Source organism: Lactuca saligna, chromosome 8 (assembly GCF_052625555.1).
Source record: "Lactuca saligna cultivar CGN05327 chromosome 8, ASM5262555v1, whole genome shotgun sequence".
NCBI lineage: Eukaryota > Viridiplantae > Streptophyta > Magnoliopsida > Asterales > Asteraceae > Lactuca > Lactuca saligna.
In genome coordinates, this window is record NC_136424.1 from 65,525,001 (window position 1) to 65,541,575 (window position 16,575).

The window sequence follows — 16,575 nt, forward strand, 5'->3', positions numbered from 1 at the left end:
GTTTAGTTTGTTAAGTAAAAAGTAACTTTATACATAAAATCTAGGCATCAAATATAGTACATAAAAGTTAAAAGTTAGGTTTTTTGTTTTTCACCTGTATCATCTGTTAAAACTTGATCCAAATTTGAAATGCGACCCAATTCGGCCACAGTATCAGAGCAAACCTCCCTCCTACAAAACCCAAGAACTGTATCACGAAAACCCGACCCATTTTCACACAAATTCATCTCGATTCTTGAAAATTCACTCCCGGATCTTCTTGGTTTAGGCGTAATTGGGACTTGAACACCAACAAAATGGATCACTCTTCCATCTTCCTTGCTGAAAATAGGAAACATGTGGAACAAAATCCAAAAGGGTGTCCCATTTTTATGGTAATTTAATAAACTAACTTGTATACTTCTTTCTTCTCTAATGGCATCCCTTATCTCCATTACTGATCTCCTATTAGTCCTACTCCCTTGAAACATCCTTCCATTCTTTCCAATCACCTCTTCTCTTGAATACCCAGACATTTTCAAGAACTCCCTTGATGCAAAAACAATCGGGTGACCCGAAATTAACGGGTCGGTTATGGTGAAACTATGGGGTAGTTCGTCAAGAGCTTCTCGGACCCAAATTGAGTACCGATTATTGATGGATTGTTCAATTGAAGTACCCATTGGTTGTTGCTCCATGAATATTGAAACTTTGCTTGATTTTCAAACTCGATTTCGCTTAATACAAAGATTAATCCCAATCCCATGTGGTAAAGTTGGAGAATTTTTGGGCTTTTTCAGCTTTCAATGGATTAAACAACTAAAACCCCAAACTAGAGAAAGGGAAAGAAAGCAAAAAAGATACTATCTTTACAGCATAAAAACTTTATACCTACAAAACTCCATAATTTCCAAGTTCGTGAGTGAGAAAGATGAAGAATTTTGTTATTGGTTTTGAAGAAAATGAAAAGACACAACAAAACTAGAGGTTTTCATAACATAAAGATTGAAGAATTTAAGGGGCCCATAAATATACAGTTGTGAAGTAATTGAGTGGAGAAAAACCTCTTTTGTGAAAATATCTATGAAGTTGTCAAGGCTACGAGATACCCATCAGATGCATGAACAGTGGAAGAGGGAATAACTCAAAGTTTGTGGAGAGGAGAGAGGGGAAGGCCACGGCGAAGGTGAATCACGAAAAAAAGAAAATAATAGAAAATGGAAAATGAGAGGGGCTTCTAAAAGATTAGAACGAACCAAATAAGGGTTATAGTTTATGTAATGGAAATTTATAGAATCAGATGTTATCCAACCACGTCGGATTTGTTTAAAAGTCAAAATAAACAAATATTATTTCAATTAATAATTAAATACTTTGATTTGATTTTGTTATCAAGAAAAACTAATGTCTACTTCTATTAATCATTTTTCAATAAATAACTAAAAAAAAATTGTCAAATATGACACTCATATTGCGAAATGTATTGCTTAGAAGAAAATAATGACCGTACTATAATATGTACTCTTGAAATTTTACGAAATCCAAAACAAATTTGTTTGTTTGATATCATTTCTTTAAGGAAAAGAACATAACTTCAAATTTTTTTAGATGAATATTTTGTTGTTACTCGTGTTGGTGGTTCAGGACAATTAAAAAACTGATGAATACATATATTTTAGGTTTTTGTTAAAATCTATGGTGTAGTGTAACATTTCGATTCTCAGAAACTTGAAGATTAAGGAGCTTGAAACGAGAGGAAGCTTGTAGATCCAGCATCTACATCGTGTTGGCTTGCATTTAGAGGTAAAAAGTCCTTACCTTGACATTCCATTTGTTAGATATCTTATTATGTGAGAATATGGGCATTTTGCTACAAAATGGGGGTCACTTTCGGAATTGAGCTTGTCACAAGGGCATAGCTTCAAATCTGGACTCCCCTAGGTCCTTATGGACATAAAGTCTCAAGCTTTATGAAGATTGGCCCTCCTCTATGTCCAAAACCTTCTTCTAAGGCTAGTATGAGTGTTTTAGCTTCATGGAGCCTTGCATATACGTAAAGTTAGCTACTTTACATGACAACAACACCCTAGGAGCCTACATCTACAGTTTGGAGCTTTGGTTTCACGTAAAAGCATCTGAATGAGAAATGGATTGAAGGGACTCGACGAGTTGGATAGCCAACTCGACGAGTTGAGATGGGTTTTCCCATCTTCTAGATTCTACATGAACTCGGCGAGTTATAGAGGTAACTCGACGAGTTAGAGAGTTAACTCGACGAGTCGAATTGGGTTTTCCCGACATTCTAAACACTCCATGGACTCGACGAGTTGTCTGGAAACTCGGCGAGTCGACTGGGGTTTTCACGATTTCTCGATGTAACATCCCGATTATTAAATAAATAAATAGATAAAATTAATAAACGAATAGTTTCCCTAAATGCGGAATAATTTAGAAAGGCGTTTTTTTAAAGAGTTAGCAAGGCGTTGTTGTTGGGGGTTAAAATGTAATTCCCAGATTAGTTTGTAAAGAATTTTGGAGGTTGAGGGTGGTTTGGTAAATTATGGATTTAAATTGAAATAAAATATTGAAAAGAGGGCTTGAATAGTAAATATTGGATTAAAGTTGAAAAGATTTTATGGATGCAGGGGATAAAGTGTAAGTTTTGTATTTAAATTGAAAGCAAATATTGTGGGGAAGGACTAATATTAGATAAATGAATTAAAGTTTGAATGGACACGAGATTAAACCTGATACCATCATTCCCTCTCGTGGATCACCCAAAACCCTAACCCTAAGGGTGAATCAACCGTTACCACCTTGGAAGTGTTCTTCAGTCACCGCCGTGTGTAACCTCCCCGACCGCCGCCGATTTGCTGCTATGAAACACCAATGCAGTCGTCTTCGTCTCATGTTGCACCGAACCGTCAAGCATTGCAGCCGCCCTTCCCTTCCGGCGAAGTAAAGTGATCACAATTCCTCCGCCGCCTTCTTCTTCTGCCTTCTGTCGTCATCTACAGACGTGCCACGTCCGTCACCGGTGCTACTTCGACCACCCTTCGCCATCTCCTGCCCAGCAGACGCCGACGTCGCCGCTGTAGCGAGTTCCTTCGTCGTTGTCTTCCTCCTCCATGTCCGATGTATTTATGCGTGGTGGGTGTTCTGTCTGTGGTGTATGCGTGTTCCAATACTTTTGGCGAGTGTTAGTTGGCCGACGAATGAGAAAACCCACCTTGGTGGTTGTCATCGCTAGTTTCTTTTCCGCGACCCTTAACCGTCGTGTATGGGTAGTTGTGACTGTTTGTGTGTGTGTATGTTTTACTTGTAAAGGGTTGTAGGAGTGTTTCTTGGCCGAAGATTCGAAGAAAAACCCCACTACCACCACCGTGAGGTGGTGACTGCCACCGTATTGCCGCCTCCTGCCGCCACCAGCCGTCGTGTTGGGTGGCGGTGTGCATTAGTGTGTGAATGGATTGCTACTTAATATGCTTGGATAGTTTTGGGCCTAAAATCGTAACCACCTCCGCCGTGAGGTGGTGGCTGCCGTTGTGTGCCGCCGTCGACCACCACCGCCCAAGGTGGCAGTAGGTGGTGCCCGACCTAATGAAACCATAATTGACCTAAAAATCTAATAACTTGACTAATTGGCATATGCTTGGGTTAGAAACCCTAATTAGGGTTTAGAAAACCCTAATTTTGGAAGATGCTAGTCTTGGATTGTCGGGACCCGCATTTGGACCAGCGGATTAAAGTATGACTTATTCCCAATTACATTGTATGTTTGGCCTAGTGGAGTGATGGACTTAATGGATTAAGTCCCTAATGGGTTAAGCAAGAACACTTAACCCTAATCGTTAGTTCATGTGAGAAACCCTAATTTGGGTTGGGCCTTAAATTGGGCCTTTTTATTGGGCTATGGTGATTGGGCTATTGTTGGGTTATCCAAGAACAATCATATGGATTAGAATATTTGGATTAGGCTTTAGGATATGGCCCATTGGACTGGCTTGGGCCCAATCAGGAAAATTGAGCCATAACTGGGCCTTGGTGATTATGAGATATTAGACCAATGGACTGCTAAGTGTTTGAACCAGAATAAATGGTTGGGCCTTAAGGTAAGACCATGTAGAGGTTTGGGCACTATTTGGAAAATTGGGCCATATGTTGGGCCTTGGTTGATTATTTGACTTTTGGGCCTTTAAAGTATGAGTTGGGCCTCGGTTTTGGACCAAACTAAGTTAGGGGTAAATGGTCCTTTACCCCAAGTGTATATTTATGGTTATGCATTTAAACCCAAATGGTTAATTGGGTTTTGTTTTGATGTTGACAATTCGGGAATCTATCAGCCAACAGTCAGAGATTTATTTGCGGGACTTTAGTAGTTTGAGGTGAGTTTTCCTCCAATAGGAACGGGTCGAAGGCACCAATGTTGGCTTATTTATGTATGTTGGCATATGTCGGGGTTAGCCCGATGTAGCTTATATGTTTATGTTTTTCGGGCTTAGGTCCCATTTCGGGGTTAGCCCGATGTAGTTTATATGTTTATGTGTTTCGGACTTAGATCCAATGTAGGGGTTAGCCCAATGTAGTTTATATGTTTATGTGTTCTGGACTTCGGTCCGATGTCGGGGAAAGCCTGAGGAAGGTTTCTATGCTTGATGTCTTTGTAATTCTTGCATATATTTTTATGTGTTCCGAACTTTGGTCCAATGCAGGGGTAAGCCCGAGGAAGGTTTCTATGCTTGATGTCTTTGTGATTCTTACATGTATTTTATGTGTTCCGAACTTCGGTCCGATGTCAAGGCAAGCCGGGGGGAAGGTTTCTATGCTTGATGTCTTTGTGATTCTTGCATGTATTTTTATGTGTTCCGGACTTCGGTCCGATATCGAGGCAAGCCCGACGAATGTTTAGTTTATATGTTATATGTTATATGTTCCGGATTTTGGTCCGATGTCGAGGCAAGCCCGAGGAAGGTTTAGTTTATATGTTTATATTACATGCTTGATATTATATATGTATACCGTACTTCGGTCTGATGCCATGTGGGGCCCGATGTCGGACTTCGGTCCAATGTCAGGTGGGGCCCAATGTCAGACTTGTCCGATGCCGGGCGAGGCCCAATGTAGCGGGCTAGGCCCAAGTTATGTTTATGCTATGTGTTTATGTTATATGCATTGTTGATATGTTTATATGTATATCGGATCTCGGTCCGATGTCGGGCGGGGCCCGATGTAACGGGCAAGGCCCACGTTATGTGATTATGTGTATGGTATGTGGTAGTTTGGGGAGACTCACTAAGCTTCGTGCTTATAGTTTTCATTTTTTGTTTCAGGTACTTTCGGTAGCAAAGGGAAGAGCTCGAGATGATTGTAGTGCACACACCATTTGTTCAGCCTGGGATGTTTATACTCTGATATATTTGACAGATATTATGATATTCTTGAGATACATGATTTATGATTATTATATGTTGAATGATAATTATGGTTTTATTAATGATTTAAAATGAGATTTTTAGACTATATTTTTGGGATGTTACAAGTTGGTATCAGAGCCTTGGTTTGAGGGATTTGGGCATACTCTCTGGTGCGTCTGAACTCAAACTAAGGAATTGGTATAGAAATTTTGAAATTAAAAATAAAAAAAAAACAATTTTATAAAAAGGACTTTCATAAAAAGAAAAGAATTTTAGAAAAGCGAAAGGAACTTTGAAAAAGAGAAAATGGTATGGTGCATGCAATCAGCCAAGCTTAAGTAAGTACTCCCAAATTACCCATACAAGTTTATGTTATGATATGTTTATGAGAATTGCATACTATATTTGGGCTAAGGATCTAGGAAAGATGCCTTATGTGCCTGCTATATGTGTATCAGCTTTATGAACTGCATGCTAGTATAGATTAGTCAGTATGATGGCCTGATTAGTATATGCTTTATTGTGTTACTTAATGCTTGAATGTTGCTTGATTTGTGCTTTTAGGAGTCCTAGTTATCTTTTACTAACTAGTACATGAATATGTTAAGTTATATATTGTGAGGATTAAATAATTTCAGAAGGTTAGGTCTAGCTCTATTTCACGGTTCTTGTTTGATTCCAACCGTTGTAGGGTAGGATCTCTCATTCGAAGAATTATCTAGTCTTAGTGATATGTAATGGTATTCGCGAGCTAGTTAGAGGGAGATAGCAGGGACTTCTTATGCAGCTGATGGCGGAGAGTGGGATGGTGATTACCCTAGGGAAAGCCTAGGAAGAGAGTAGTACGTGAGGCAGCAGTAGCAATAGAAGGGACTTGGTGGAGTCAAGGCAGTTCTTGAGGAAAGTACGGATAGATGTGGAAGGTAGTATGGGCCCGTACTACTGAAAGCAGAGGATCCGTACTCGAATCAAGGAAAGCTTAGATGAATCCAAGAAACTTGTAGTGTGTGAGACCCTTCAAGTTATGATGAGTATTATGATGATTGTGATGGTATGTTACCGAGTATAGCGACGCTACGTGGTAGACCAGATGGTAGTTCTGGTGCCGGCAAGGGATCAGGCTCGGACTCTAGAGCTAGGTAGCTTGATGATCAGATGAAGGAGTTCATTCCATATGAGATTACGCGCATTATCATTGACTAGACTCGTGTGATCTTCAGTACAGTCAAGGAGGGCATTGTGGAGATTTGTGATGAGAAGTTGGGTGCATTCTGCACTGAGATAGCAGCCATGATAGGGACCCTTACGTTGAAATTTCGGGAATTCAGAGCTTGTTAAGCTCCAAATTATCATGGGGGTTAAGGACCCCATTGCTAGCAGTAGATGGTTGATAGATGTCGCCAATGTTTTTCATACCAGTCGTTGTCTTGAAAGAGGTCAAGATCTGACTTACTTCTTGTCTCCTAAAGGATAGAGCATGTAATTGATGGGAAGAGGTTGTAATGAGTTGGGTGATGATGCAGTCGATGTTATGTCATGGGATGAATTTTTGACCAGATTCCAGGCAGAGTTTTCCCAAGCGATTGAGGTGCTGCAGTTGGCGCAAGAGTTGTTAGATCTCCGCCAGATGACTGAGACTATGGTAGAGATCACTGCCAAGTCTCGGGAGAGTGCTTATTTGGTACTGCAATATGCAGTAGATAAGGAAATGAAGAAGGTAAGGTATCATGACATGTTACAGAATGATAGCAGGGAGATCGTAAGTATCTCGGGGTATGAGACCCTGAATGATATGACTTCTAGAGCCCGAGAACGGGGTATTGACTTGGAGCACATTGGGAGGAGGGAACCAGATCAGTTGCATATATTGAAGGGTCTCGGGAAGAGACCCAAGATTTTGGATCAGCTTTCGAGAGGCCAGCAGGGCCAGATTCAGTGTAGCACTTGCGGGAAACTACACGATGGAGTCTTTCGTTCCAAGGGTTTGAGTAAGTGTAACTCTGGGTTCATTCTCTGTCTGTGTTTGAATTATATTTCCAAGAGATTTCATATACCAATTACATACCGAGAATTATTAGTGGGTAGCGAAGGGTTATTTCTCTAATTGCGGGTTGGGAGTGTACCGTGTCATCTTAGTTTATAGTCGAGATTGGATCAGGGGTGTTCTGTGGAAGGTCTACAGTCAGGGTTTCGCAGGATGGTTATCCATCATCGATAGGATTCATTTGTCTTAGTAACCCTTATTGAGTTGCTAGTAATGGAGCACTAGTTGGTAAGAGCTGGTTGTCATTAGATAGATCGTTGGAAAGTGAGAAGGATGAGGAATTTTCCAATTTTCATGTATTGTGAAGACTAGATTCTATATTTATATCTAGTAATATCTGGTTTGATCTTCGTTAAATGTTTTATATGTACTCATTTTCACTTGATCAATGAAATTAGGGTTCATATCTTCATTGTTAGTCAAATTATGAAATTAGTTAATGTTTATGATTTGATTTTAGTGACAAACACTTAATTGGTTTCAATGGGATCAAAATTAGTGTAATCAAATATTAGATGTTTATATTCTCGAACTTATGAGGAATATTGGACATTATTGGTATTAATTGTTTGAACTTAAAGTCTTTTAATGTTCTAATCGAAGAGTTTATTTGGATTTAATCAACTAAATGAAGTTTTACTTAAAGATCATGTTTTAAGTAAAATATTTTTGTCAAGTTAGAGATATTAGAGCTTATTAATATCTTAATTACCAATCTAGATTGAACATAAAGTGAAGTCACATTAGATCTCACAACATAGTACTAGAATAGGATTTTGAATCGAAAATGTATGTTAATTCCTGAGTTTAATCTTTAACTAATTTAATTTATGAAGTTTAATTTGATATTAACAACCTCCCCCCCCCCCAATCACTTTACCAATTGCTCATGTGTTTGAATGAATACATGGTTAAACACTAAGTCTCATATCACTGTGGATCGACCATGCTTATTCTATACTATCTCTAGTATATTGTAATAGTGAACTGTGCTTAATTGTTATTTTTTGTCCCTTAATTTGTTGGTTTGGCAACAAAACAAATTGGGGCCATTGTCGAGGATACGGTAGTACTAATTGTTTATGCAAAGATCTTTTCGCACAAGTACACCTTTACCAATTAACTTGGAGATTGAAAAATATGAAAAGCTGAGAAATAAGCAAGTTAGACTTTTAAAGAAACAACAATCCGAAGATTCTTCATCAAATCCTTCAACTACATCCAAAGAATCCACACCACCTTCACCCACCACCAAATATGATACCTCTATTCCTCCTACCATGGAAGGATAAGAGGAAAATAACCAAGAAGGCAATAATGGTCCTCCCATTCCACCTCATGAACAAAACTTTAGACAATGCTCCACCCAATATGTTACCAAACAACGATTGTGTATCACTTATCCTATAGCAATAAACTTTGAAGTCAAATCCATAATCATTCACTTTTCGCCTACATTATGCGGTCTTAAAAATGAAGACCACACAAATTCCTTAATAAATTTTATGTTGTTTGAGAATGAAGCCACATGAAGTCATTGAAGATCAAATCAAGGTAAGGGTATTCCCCTTTGCTTTACAAGATTCAACCAAAGAGTGATTATATGACTTATCACCGGCATCAGTTACAACATGGAATTAGCTTGCATGGATGTTTTTGGACAAGTATTTCCAGAAATGAGATCTTCAACTTTATGTAGGGAAATTATACGTATCAAGCAACAAAAAAGAGATGCATTGCATACTTACTGGGAGCGGTTCAAGAAGTTGTGCTCAAGATGTCCAAATCATGAAATTTTATAACACCAATTCTTGCAATATTTTTGTGTAACATCCATAAAATTGTAAAAATTTTACATCAATCCAAAAACCATGATTTATTACATATTGTTTTCAAAATTGGTTTCACATCAGAGTTTTTTCCCAGAAATCATAACATAAAATACGAGAAGGTGCATGATCAAGCCTTCACCCTTCTGCGATTATCTGAAGTACCTGCAACATAACAAAAAACTGTAATCCCAGAGCTTAGTGGGTCTTCCCCAAAATACCACCATCATAATAAACAACATCAAGCATGAATGAGCCTTCAGCCTGACTGGACCACCTCGTCGGGCCTTAAGCCTATCTGGACCGCTCCCGAGCCTTCGGCATGACTAGACCGCCTCGCAGGGCTTACAACTTATCCGAACCGCTTATCGGGCCTTCGGCCTGGCTGGACCACCTCACAAGCCCGCAGTCTATCCGAGCCTCACTGGGTCTGTTGTCCTTCAACACAAAACAAGACTGTCTCAACCCAACCACACAAACACATGTTGACATATATATAACTCATAAACACATAATCAATCAACAGGCAAGCACAGATCATACAGATCAATAAGCAAAACATCATCCTATCTACCAGGATACCAATATAACAGATCGTAACAACATAGTAGCATCCCAAGATAACCAGGATAACAATCCAAAAGGACCGACATTGGTTCCTTCGACCCATAAGTACAGTGAGGAAAACTCAACTCACAAGTAGTGCTGAACTGGTAAAATCCACTCCTAGAATCACCTCCGGACTCAAAAGCCTACAATAACCATTTGACCATTCTTTCACAACCCCAAAATACCCAAAATGCTCTCAAAGTCAAACTTGGTCAACCATGGCGAATGTCAAAGTTAATAGTCAAGGTCAACAGTCCATGTTGACCCAACTCATCGAGTGCGCATACTAACTCGCCAAGTTACTACGGTACTCAGAGAAACAGGGAACACCCGAGCCAACTCACCGGGTTTTCAGGATGACTTGTCGTGCTCCTACAGTAATCTCAGAAAAGCGAAAAAACCTAATGCAACTCGTCGAGTTGACAGGAGAACTCGTCGATTTTTCCAAGCTTAACTTATTCAGTCCTTTTTCACCCATCCTAACACTTAAGAATGGAGATCTTATACCCAAGACCTAGAAAACCATGTAAAGTTGCTAACTTTGCGTCCATGCATGACACCAAGAGGCTTCAAAGCTCAAAGAAGGCTTAACAAGGGCCTAGAGCATAAATGGGATCTATAACTTGATAAAGCTTGAATCTTTAAGCCCAAAGAGGCCACAAAATTTCCAAATCTGAAGTGGCAACTTCAAGAAATGCTAAAACCCAAGAATGACTCCAGAATGAACCAAAAATGACAATAAACTTCTAAGGAGAAGATATAAGGAATAAATAATCAAGGTATCGACTTTATACCTCAAAATGGTTGTAACAACAGAGAAGATTCCAGATCTATAGCCTTCCTCTCAATAAAACCTCTTCAAACTCCAAGTTTCTTCAAAAGAACACCAAGAATCACTCTACAAGCTCACACATACACACAATGGGAGAGAATGTAGAAATTAGGGTTTTCTGGAAAAAAAAGGGCGGATAAAGAGGTCGTCCAAAGGCCATAAGGACTTTAAATTGGGTGCAACACCATAAAAACTAGGTTTTCATAATCAGCCACCAACTCGTCGAGTTTTCCCTCAACAACTTTTCGAGTTGGTCCAAAAATATGCATTACCCAAGAGCTTTCAACATGTCGAGTTGAGGGAATCAACTAAACGAGTTCCAAAGGGAAATTTACATTTTAAGCCATAAATCTCATACATGGGAGTCGGGATGTTACAACTCTCCCCTACTTGATCTAGGCTTCATCCTCGAAGCCTGCTACGGTGAACAACTCCAAATAATGTTCCCGCATCTCAGACTCTGGCTCCCAGGTCCACTCGAATCCTCTTCGATGTTGCCACTGTACCTTTACCAAAGGTACCTCCTTGTTACGCAGAACATTTACCCTTATTTCTAGAACAACCAACATCCTCTCAACATAGTTCATGCATTTATCGACTTGAACATCATCCAACGATACCACCGCAGCCTCATCCAAAACACACTTCCGCAACTGTGAAACGTGGAAAGTGCTATGAATCTAACAGAGCTCCTCTGGATGATCCAATCTGTAAGCAACCTTGACAACCCGTGCAATAACCCGAAAAGGTACAATAAATTGGGAACCCAACATCCCCCTTTACCTGAAGCGGATCACACATTTCCAAGGAGAGACCTTCAGCAACACCATGTCACCAACCTGAAGCGCCAGCTCAGATCGACGTCGGTCGGCATAATTCTTCTGCCGACTCTGAGCAGTCTACAATCACTGCCTCGTCTGCTGAATCATCTATGTAGTTTGCAGAACCACCTCGGTCCGACCCATAACCCTGTGACCAACCTCGCCCCAACAGACTAGGGTACGACACCTCCGCCCATACAACAGCTCAAAAGGTGGAGCACCAAATATGGAGTGGAAACTGTTGTTGTAAGAGAACTCTGCAAGTGGTAGGTAGGAGTCCCAGCTCCCACCAAAATCAATGACGCAGGCTCGTAACATACCCTCGAGATTCTGAATGGTCTGCTCGCTCTGGCCGTCAGTTTGCGGATGATAAGTTGTGCTGAAATGCAGCCTCGTGCCTAGTTCTACATGGAACATCTTCCAGAAACGGGAGGTGAGCCGAACATCACAATCGGAAAAAATAGAGACTGGAACCCCATGGCGAGCAATGATCTCGCAAATATACACATCGGCCAACTTCTCGTCCAACGAGCTCTACCGAATTGATAGAAAATGGACACTCTTGGTCAATCGATCCATGATAACCCAAATAGCATCAAAACCCTTGCCGTCTTTAGAAACTTGGTGATAAAATTCATCGAAATTTGCTCCTATTTCCACATGGGAACCTACAGAGGCTGCAGCCTGCCATGCGGCCTCTGATGCTTGGCCACGACCATCCTGTAGGTTAGGCACCTCTCAACATACCAAGCGATCTTGCTCTTCATGCACAACCACCAATAACTCAATCACAGATCCCGATATATCTTGGTGGTCGCCAGATGGAAAGAAAACCAAGACTTATGAGCCTACTCCAATACAATCTGTGTGACCCCATGATGTCTATGAAACGAGCTAGTTTTAATCCTACTTTGAGTTAATATATTAAGCACATAAAGGCAGTGAACCTGTCTTTTAGTGGTATAGTTGGATAAGTAGGGTGTCGAACTTAGGGAACGGAAATTAATCTAATAACTAATTTTAACTAAACAACTAATAAAAGTAAAAGGGTTTTTTTCTCTAGTTTTACAAGACTAGAAACTTAAACATAGCACTTAAACAATTAAAGCAAATGACAAATTTACCAAATTTATTAAACGATTTCTGTTTAGGTTCAACTAATTCACTCCTATGGTTATTTAAATGATAAATTAATTATTATTGGTTACCAACTATAGTGGTTAGGTTCATGTTCATTACTCCTAACGCTTAGACAATTAATCAATTCAAGCAGTGACCAATTGTTTAAACTAATTAATTCCCTAGTTCAATTGTTTGGATTAAATAAGATTTGTAATTGGTTAATGAAGTTGGTGTTTCAATTAACCTCTTGTTTGTTGGTTTCTCAAACAAGCTCACACATTAATTTACCCATTATCTAATTAATCTTAATTTCATATTCATTATTCTTAAGCATATGGTAAAGTGTTCACATAACATATGAGGTTAATAATTAAGAGATGTTCATGCAGCTTAATTACCTTCCAATTAACAGAAAATAGTTGTCATTAATGCATAAGGTTCTTTAACAAACTTAATTTAATAAAATCACCAAATAATAATCAATCAAAAAGTGTATTCTAAACCATAGGAGTAAATTAGTCCTCCCCAACAGAAACAAAACAAATTTAGTTCATAGTCATCACAAAAACAAACTCAAAAGCAGATTTAACTAAGCTAAACATACTTAATTCCTAAAGCTAAGTGGAATGATTAACCTAATTGCCTTGATTCTTCAAAGGATTGAAGGTTAGGGTTCCTTATCTCCTCCAAGGGTTCTTTTTTGCAGGTTCAACTCTCAAAATCGCCAAAAGTCCTCTCCATTGGGATAATGATTTGGTATTTATAATTATCACAAAACAGGGTGTACTCGGCGAGTAGCAGACCCAACTCGCCGAGTAGATGCATGTTATCCGTCTCATACCAGGAGTCTTCACTTATCTTCTGGAATATTCTAATGTACTCGCCGAGTAGCCTCGAGAACTCACCGATTAGGTAAGCCTTTGTCCCTCATTCTTCATTCTTTGGTCTCTAATTGCTTCCCCTTGTTCCCTTTCAGTCCCAAGCATGTCTTTTGGACTGAAAACAAAATTTAAACATTATTAAGTACCTTTTGTCCACATTATACACATAATTAGTTAAAAATGAATAAAAATGTATGCTAAATAATTAACTAATTATGCACATATCACCCCACCAGACATAGGAACCCATACCCGACCGCAATGGGTCAACAAACCATGACTATCTGGTAGAAATATAGTAATCTCACCCCTAATCCTCTCAATCTTCTAATTCTCCTCTCAGACAACCTCAGTCTGAGCCTCCCTAATCAAACCCACAAGTGGAGAGTCCATATATATCCTCATACACATCATCGGAAACGAATATCCATCCGACTTGCAGCTCAGGGCATCCGCCACTACATTCGCTTTACCTGGATGGTAAAGGATCTCATGGTCGTAATCCTTGACTACGTCCATCCACCTGCATTACCTTATGTTCAGGTTCAGCTGATCCATAATATGCCTCAAACTCTTGTGATCTGTGTAGATCATACAACATATCCCATAAAGTTAATGCCTCCAAATCTTGAGAGAAAAAACCACCGCTCCCAACTAAATATCATACGTGGGATATCTCGTCTCATGTAGCTTCAACTGCCACAAAGCATAAGCTATCACTTGTCCCCTCTGCATGGGGACTGCACCCTAGCAGGTGCTGGATGCATCACAGAAAACCACAAAATCCTCAATCCCCTCCGGGAGGGTCAAGACTAGGGCCTTACAAAGTCTTTATCGAAGGGTCTCTAATGCTAATTGCTGCTCAGGGCCCCACCAGAAATCCACCCCTTCCTTTTCAGATGAGTGAGGAGTACTGTAAGCTTGGAGAAATCTTGAATAAATATCCGGTAGTACCCTGCCAAACCCAGAATGCTCCTGATATCCGAGGGAGATTTCAGAATCTCCCACTGCATCATTGCCTAGATTTTGGTTGGATCGACCAAAATCCCATCTTGGTTAATGAGGTGTTCAAGGAACTGAACCTCTCGCAACCCAAACTCACACTTCGAGAACTTAGCATAGAGCCAATCTCGCCTCAAAACCCCCAAAAGCTTGCGAAGATGCTCCTCATGCTGCTCTCTGGTCTTGGAATACACCAGGATGTCATCAATGAACATAATAACCAAGCGATCGAGCATCAGCCTGCATACCCGATTCTTCAAATCCATAAATACTGTCGGCGCATTGGTAAGCCTAAACAACATCACCATGAACTCGTAATGCCCATAACGAGTCTGGAATGTGGTCTTCTCCACGTCCTCCTCCTTCACCCTAACTTGATGGTATCCATACCTCAGATCTATCTTGGAGAACCAAGATGCTCCTTGCAACTGATCAAAGAGATCGTCAATCCATGGAAGGGGATAATGGTTCTTCACCGTCAACTTGTTCAGCTCCTTATAATCGATGCACATCCGATGCGAACCATCCTTCTTTTTGACAAAAAATAATCAGCGCTCCCATGGAAAACTGCTCGGACGGATGAACTGCTTGTCTAGAAGCTCCTACAATTGAGATGACAACTCCTGCGTCTTAGGCAGTTCTAGTCGATAAGAAACCTTAGCAATAGTGGCTGCACCTGGCACAATGTCGATCCTGAACTCGACCTGCCTCTCAGCATGCACACAGGGTAACTCCTGTGGGAATACATCAGTGAACTCCCTGACAATCAGAACGTCAGCAACTGACATCTGATTCCCAACCTGCTTATCCACCACATAAGCTAAATAACCTGCACACTCATGCTTAATATACTACCAAACCCTGGCTTCCAAACAAAACCCTAAGCCCAACATGGTGCCCTCTCCATAGATAATCAGTTCTTCCCCACTTGGGTTCGAACAACCACCTGCTGGCCCTCCTAGTCGATCATGGCACCAAAACTGCTCAGTAGATCCATAACCACAATCACACAGACATCCCCCATAGGAATCGGAATCGAATCTATCGGAAAGGACACCCCGAAGATCTCTAGAACGCAATCCTGATAAACCGAAGAAGTAGAAACCCCGTGTTCGTTTGTAACACTCGGAATCCAGAAAACCAAGAAAGGAAAGGAAAAGCCTAAGTCAAAGGGGTCAACTCGTCGAGTCCATGGGTGAACTTGATGAGTCGGAGCGGATTCTACGTCGAGATTTAAGTGACCAACTCGGCGAGTCGGAGGTACTGACTCGGCGATTCAAGTATGGGTTAGGAAACCCTAATTTCTGAACTTGGTACCCTTTTTAAGCATCATTTCAGGCCTCCACCCCAGCCTTCATCATTCCCTTTACCTACTCTCGAAAGCCTAAGCCTCCATTGAAGTGCTCTCAAGCTTTCTTTGCTATTTTTGGGTGATTTGAAGGTAGAAGGAAGAAAGGAACCTTTGGTGATTCAAGAAGGGGTAGTAGATCCAGAGTTGGTGTTATATTAAAGATCATTTGAAGGTATGAAGTTTGGTGGGCCGACATTGTGGCCTTAGACCCATCCCTACTGGAAGGTAATTCACCTCAAAATCGTGCAGTGTCTGAACTATCCTTGGCGCAAATGTCGAATCTCTACGACTCCTCGATCCCTACACGACAACCTTCAAGTCAACACACATCACATATAACCCTAAACAAGGTCAGTTCAACATTGGTCAAAGTCAACATTCAGTTGACCTGACTCGCCGAGTTGGCCTACCAACTCCTCGAGTCCATGCTTCACTAATCCCACACAAAACCCCGTCTCCACTCGTCAAGTCTATCAAAGTTGGACGAGTTCTCCTTCAATCATAACATCGAGACCATCTTCATCCGACTCGCTGAGTTCCTTCTTGAACCCATCGAGTTCATCTCCAACTGAAGAACTCGTCCAGTCTATGACTCGCCGAGTTGTATGAATAACTCGTTGAGTCCATCTTCAAAGATAGGGATATTGCTATGGACTCGTCGAGTTTGCTCATACCACTCATCGAGTCCCAT

The 16,575-nt window shown here is 40.5% G+C and overlaps 1 protein-coding gene across 3 annotated transcripts in view; it reads right to left on the reverse strand.

The window, feature by feature from the left end:
• Nucleotides 1-1,236, reverse strand: part of PLPB (PAS/LOV protein B) — a 2,918-nt gene extending 1,682 nt beyond the window's left edge. For all 3 annotated transcript variants that reach the window (XM_078969276.1, XM_078969275.1, XM_078969274.1), the window contains exon 1: nucleotides 95-1,236. In XM_078969276.1, the coding sequence (XP_078825402.1) occupies nucleotides 95-677 (583 nt within the window). In that variant the 5' untranslated portion in view covers nucleotides 678-1,236. The remainder of the gene's footprint in view (nucleotides 1-94) is intronic.
• Between the last annotated feature and the right edge of the window lie 15,339 nt (nucleotides 1,237-16,575).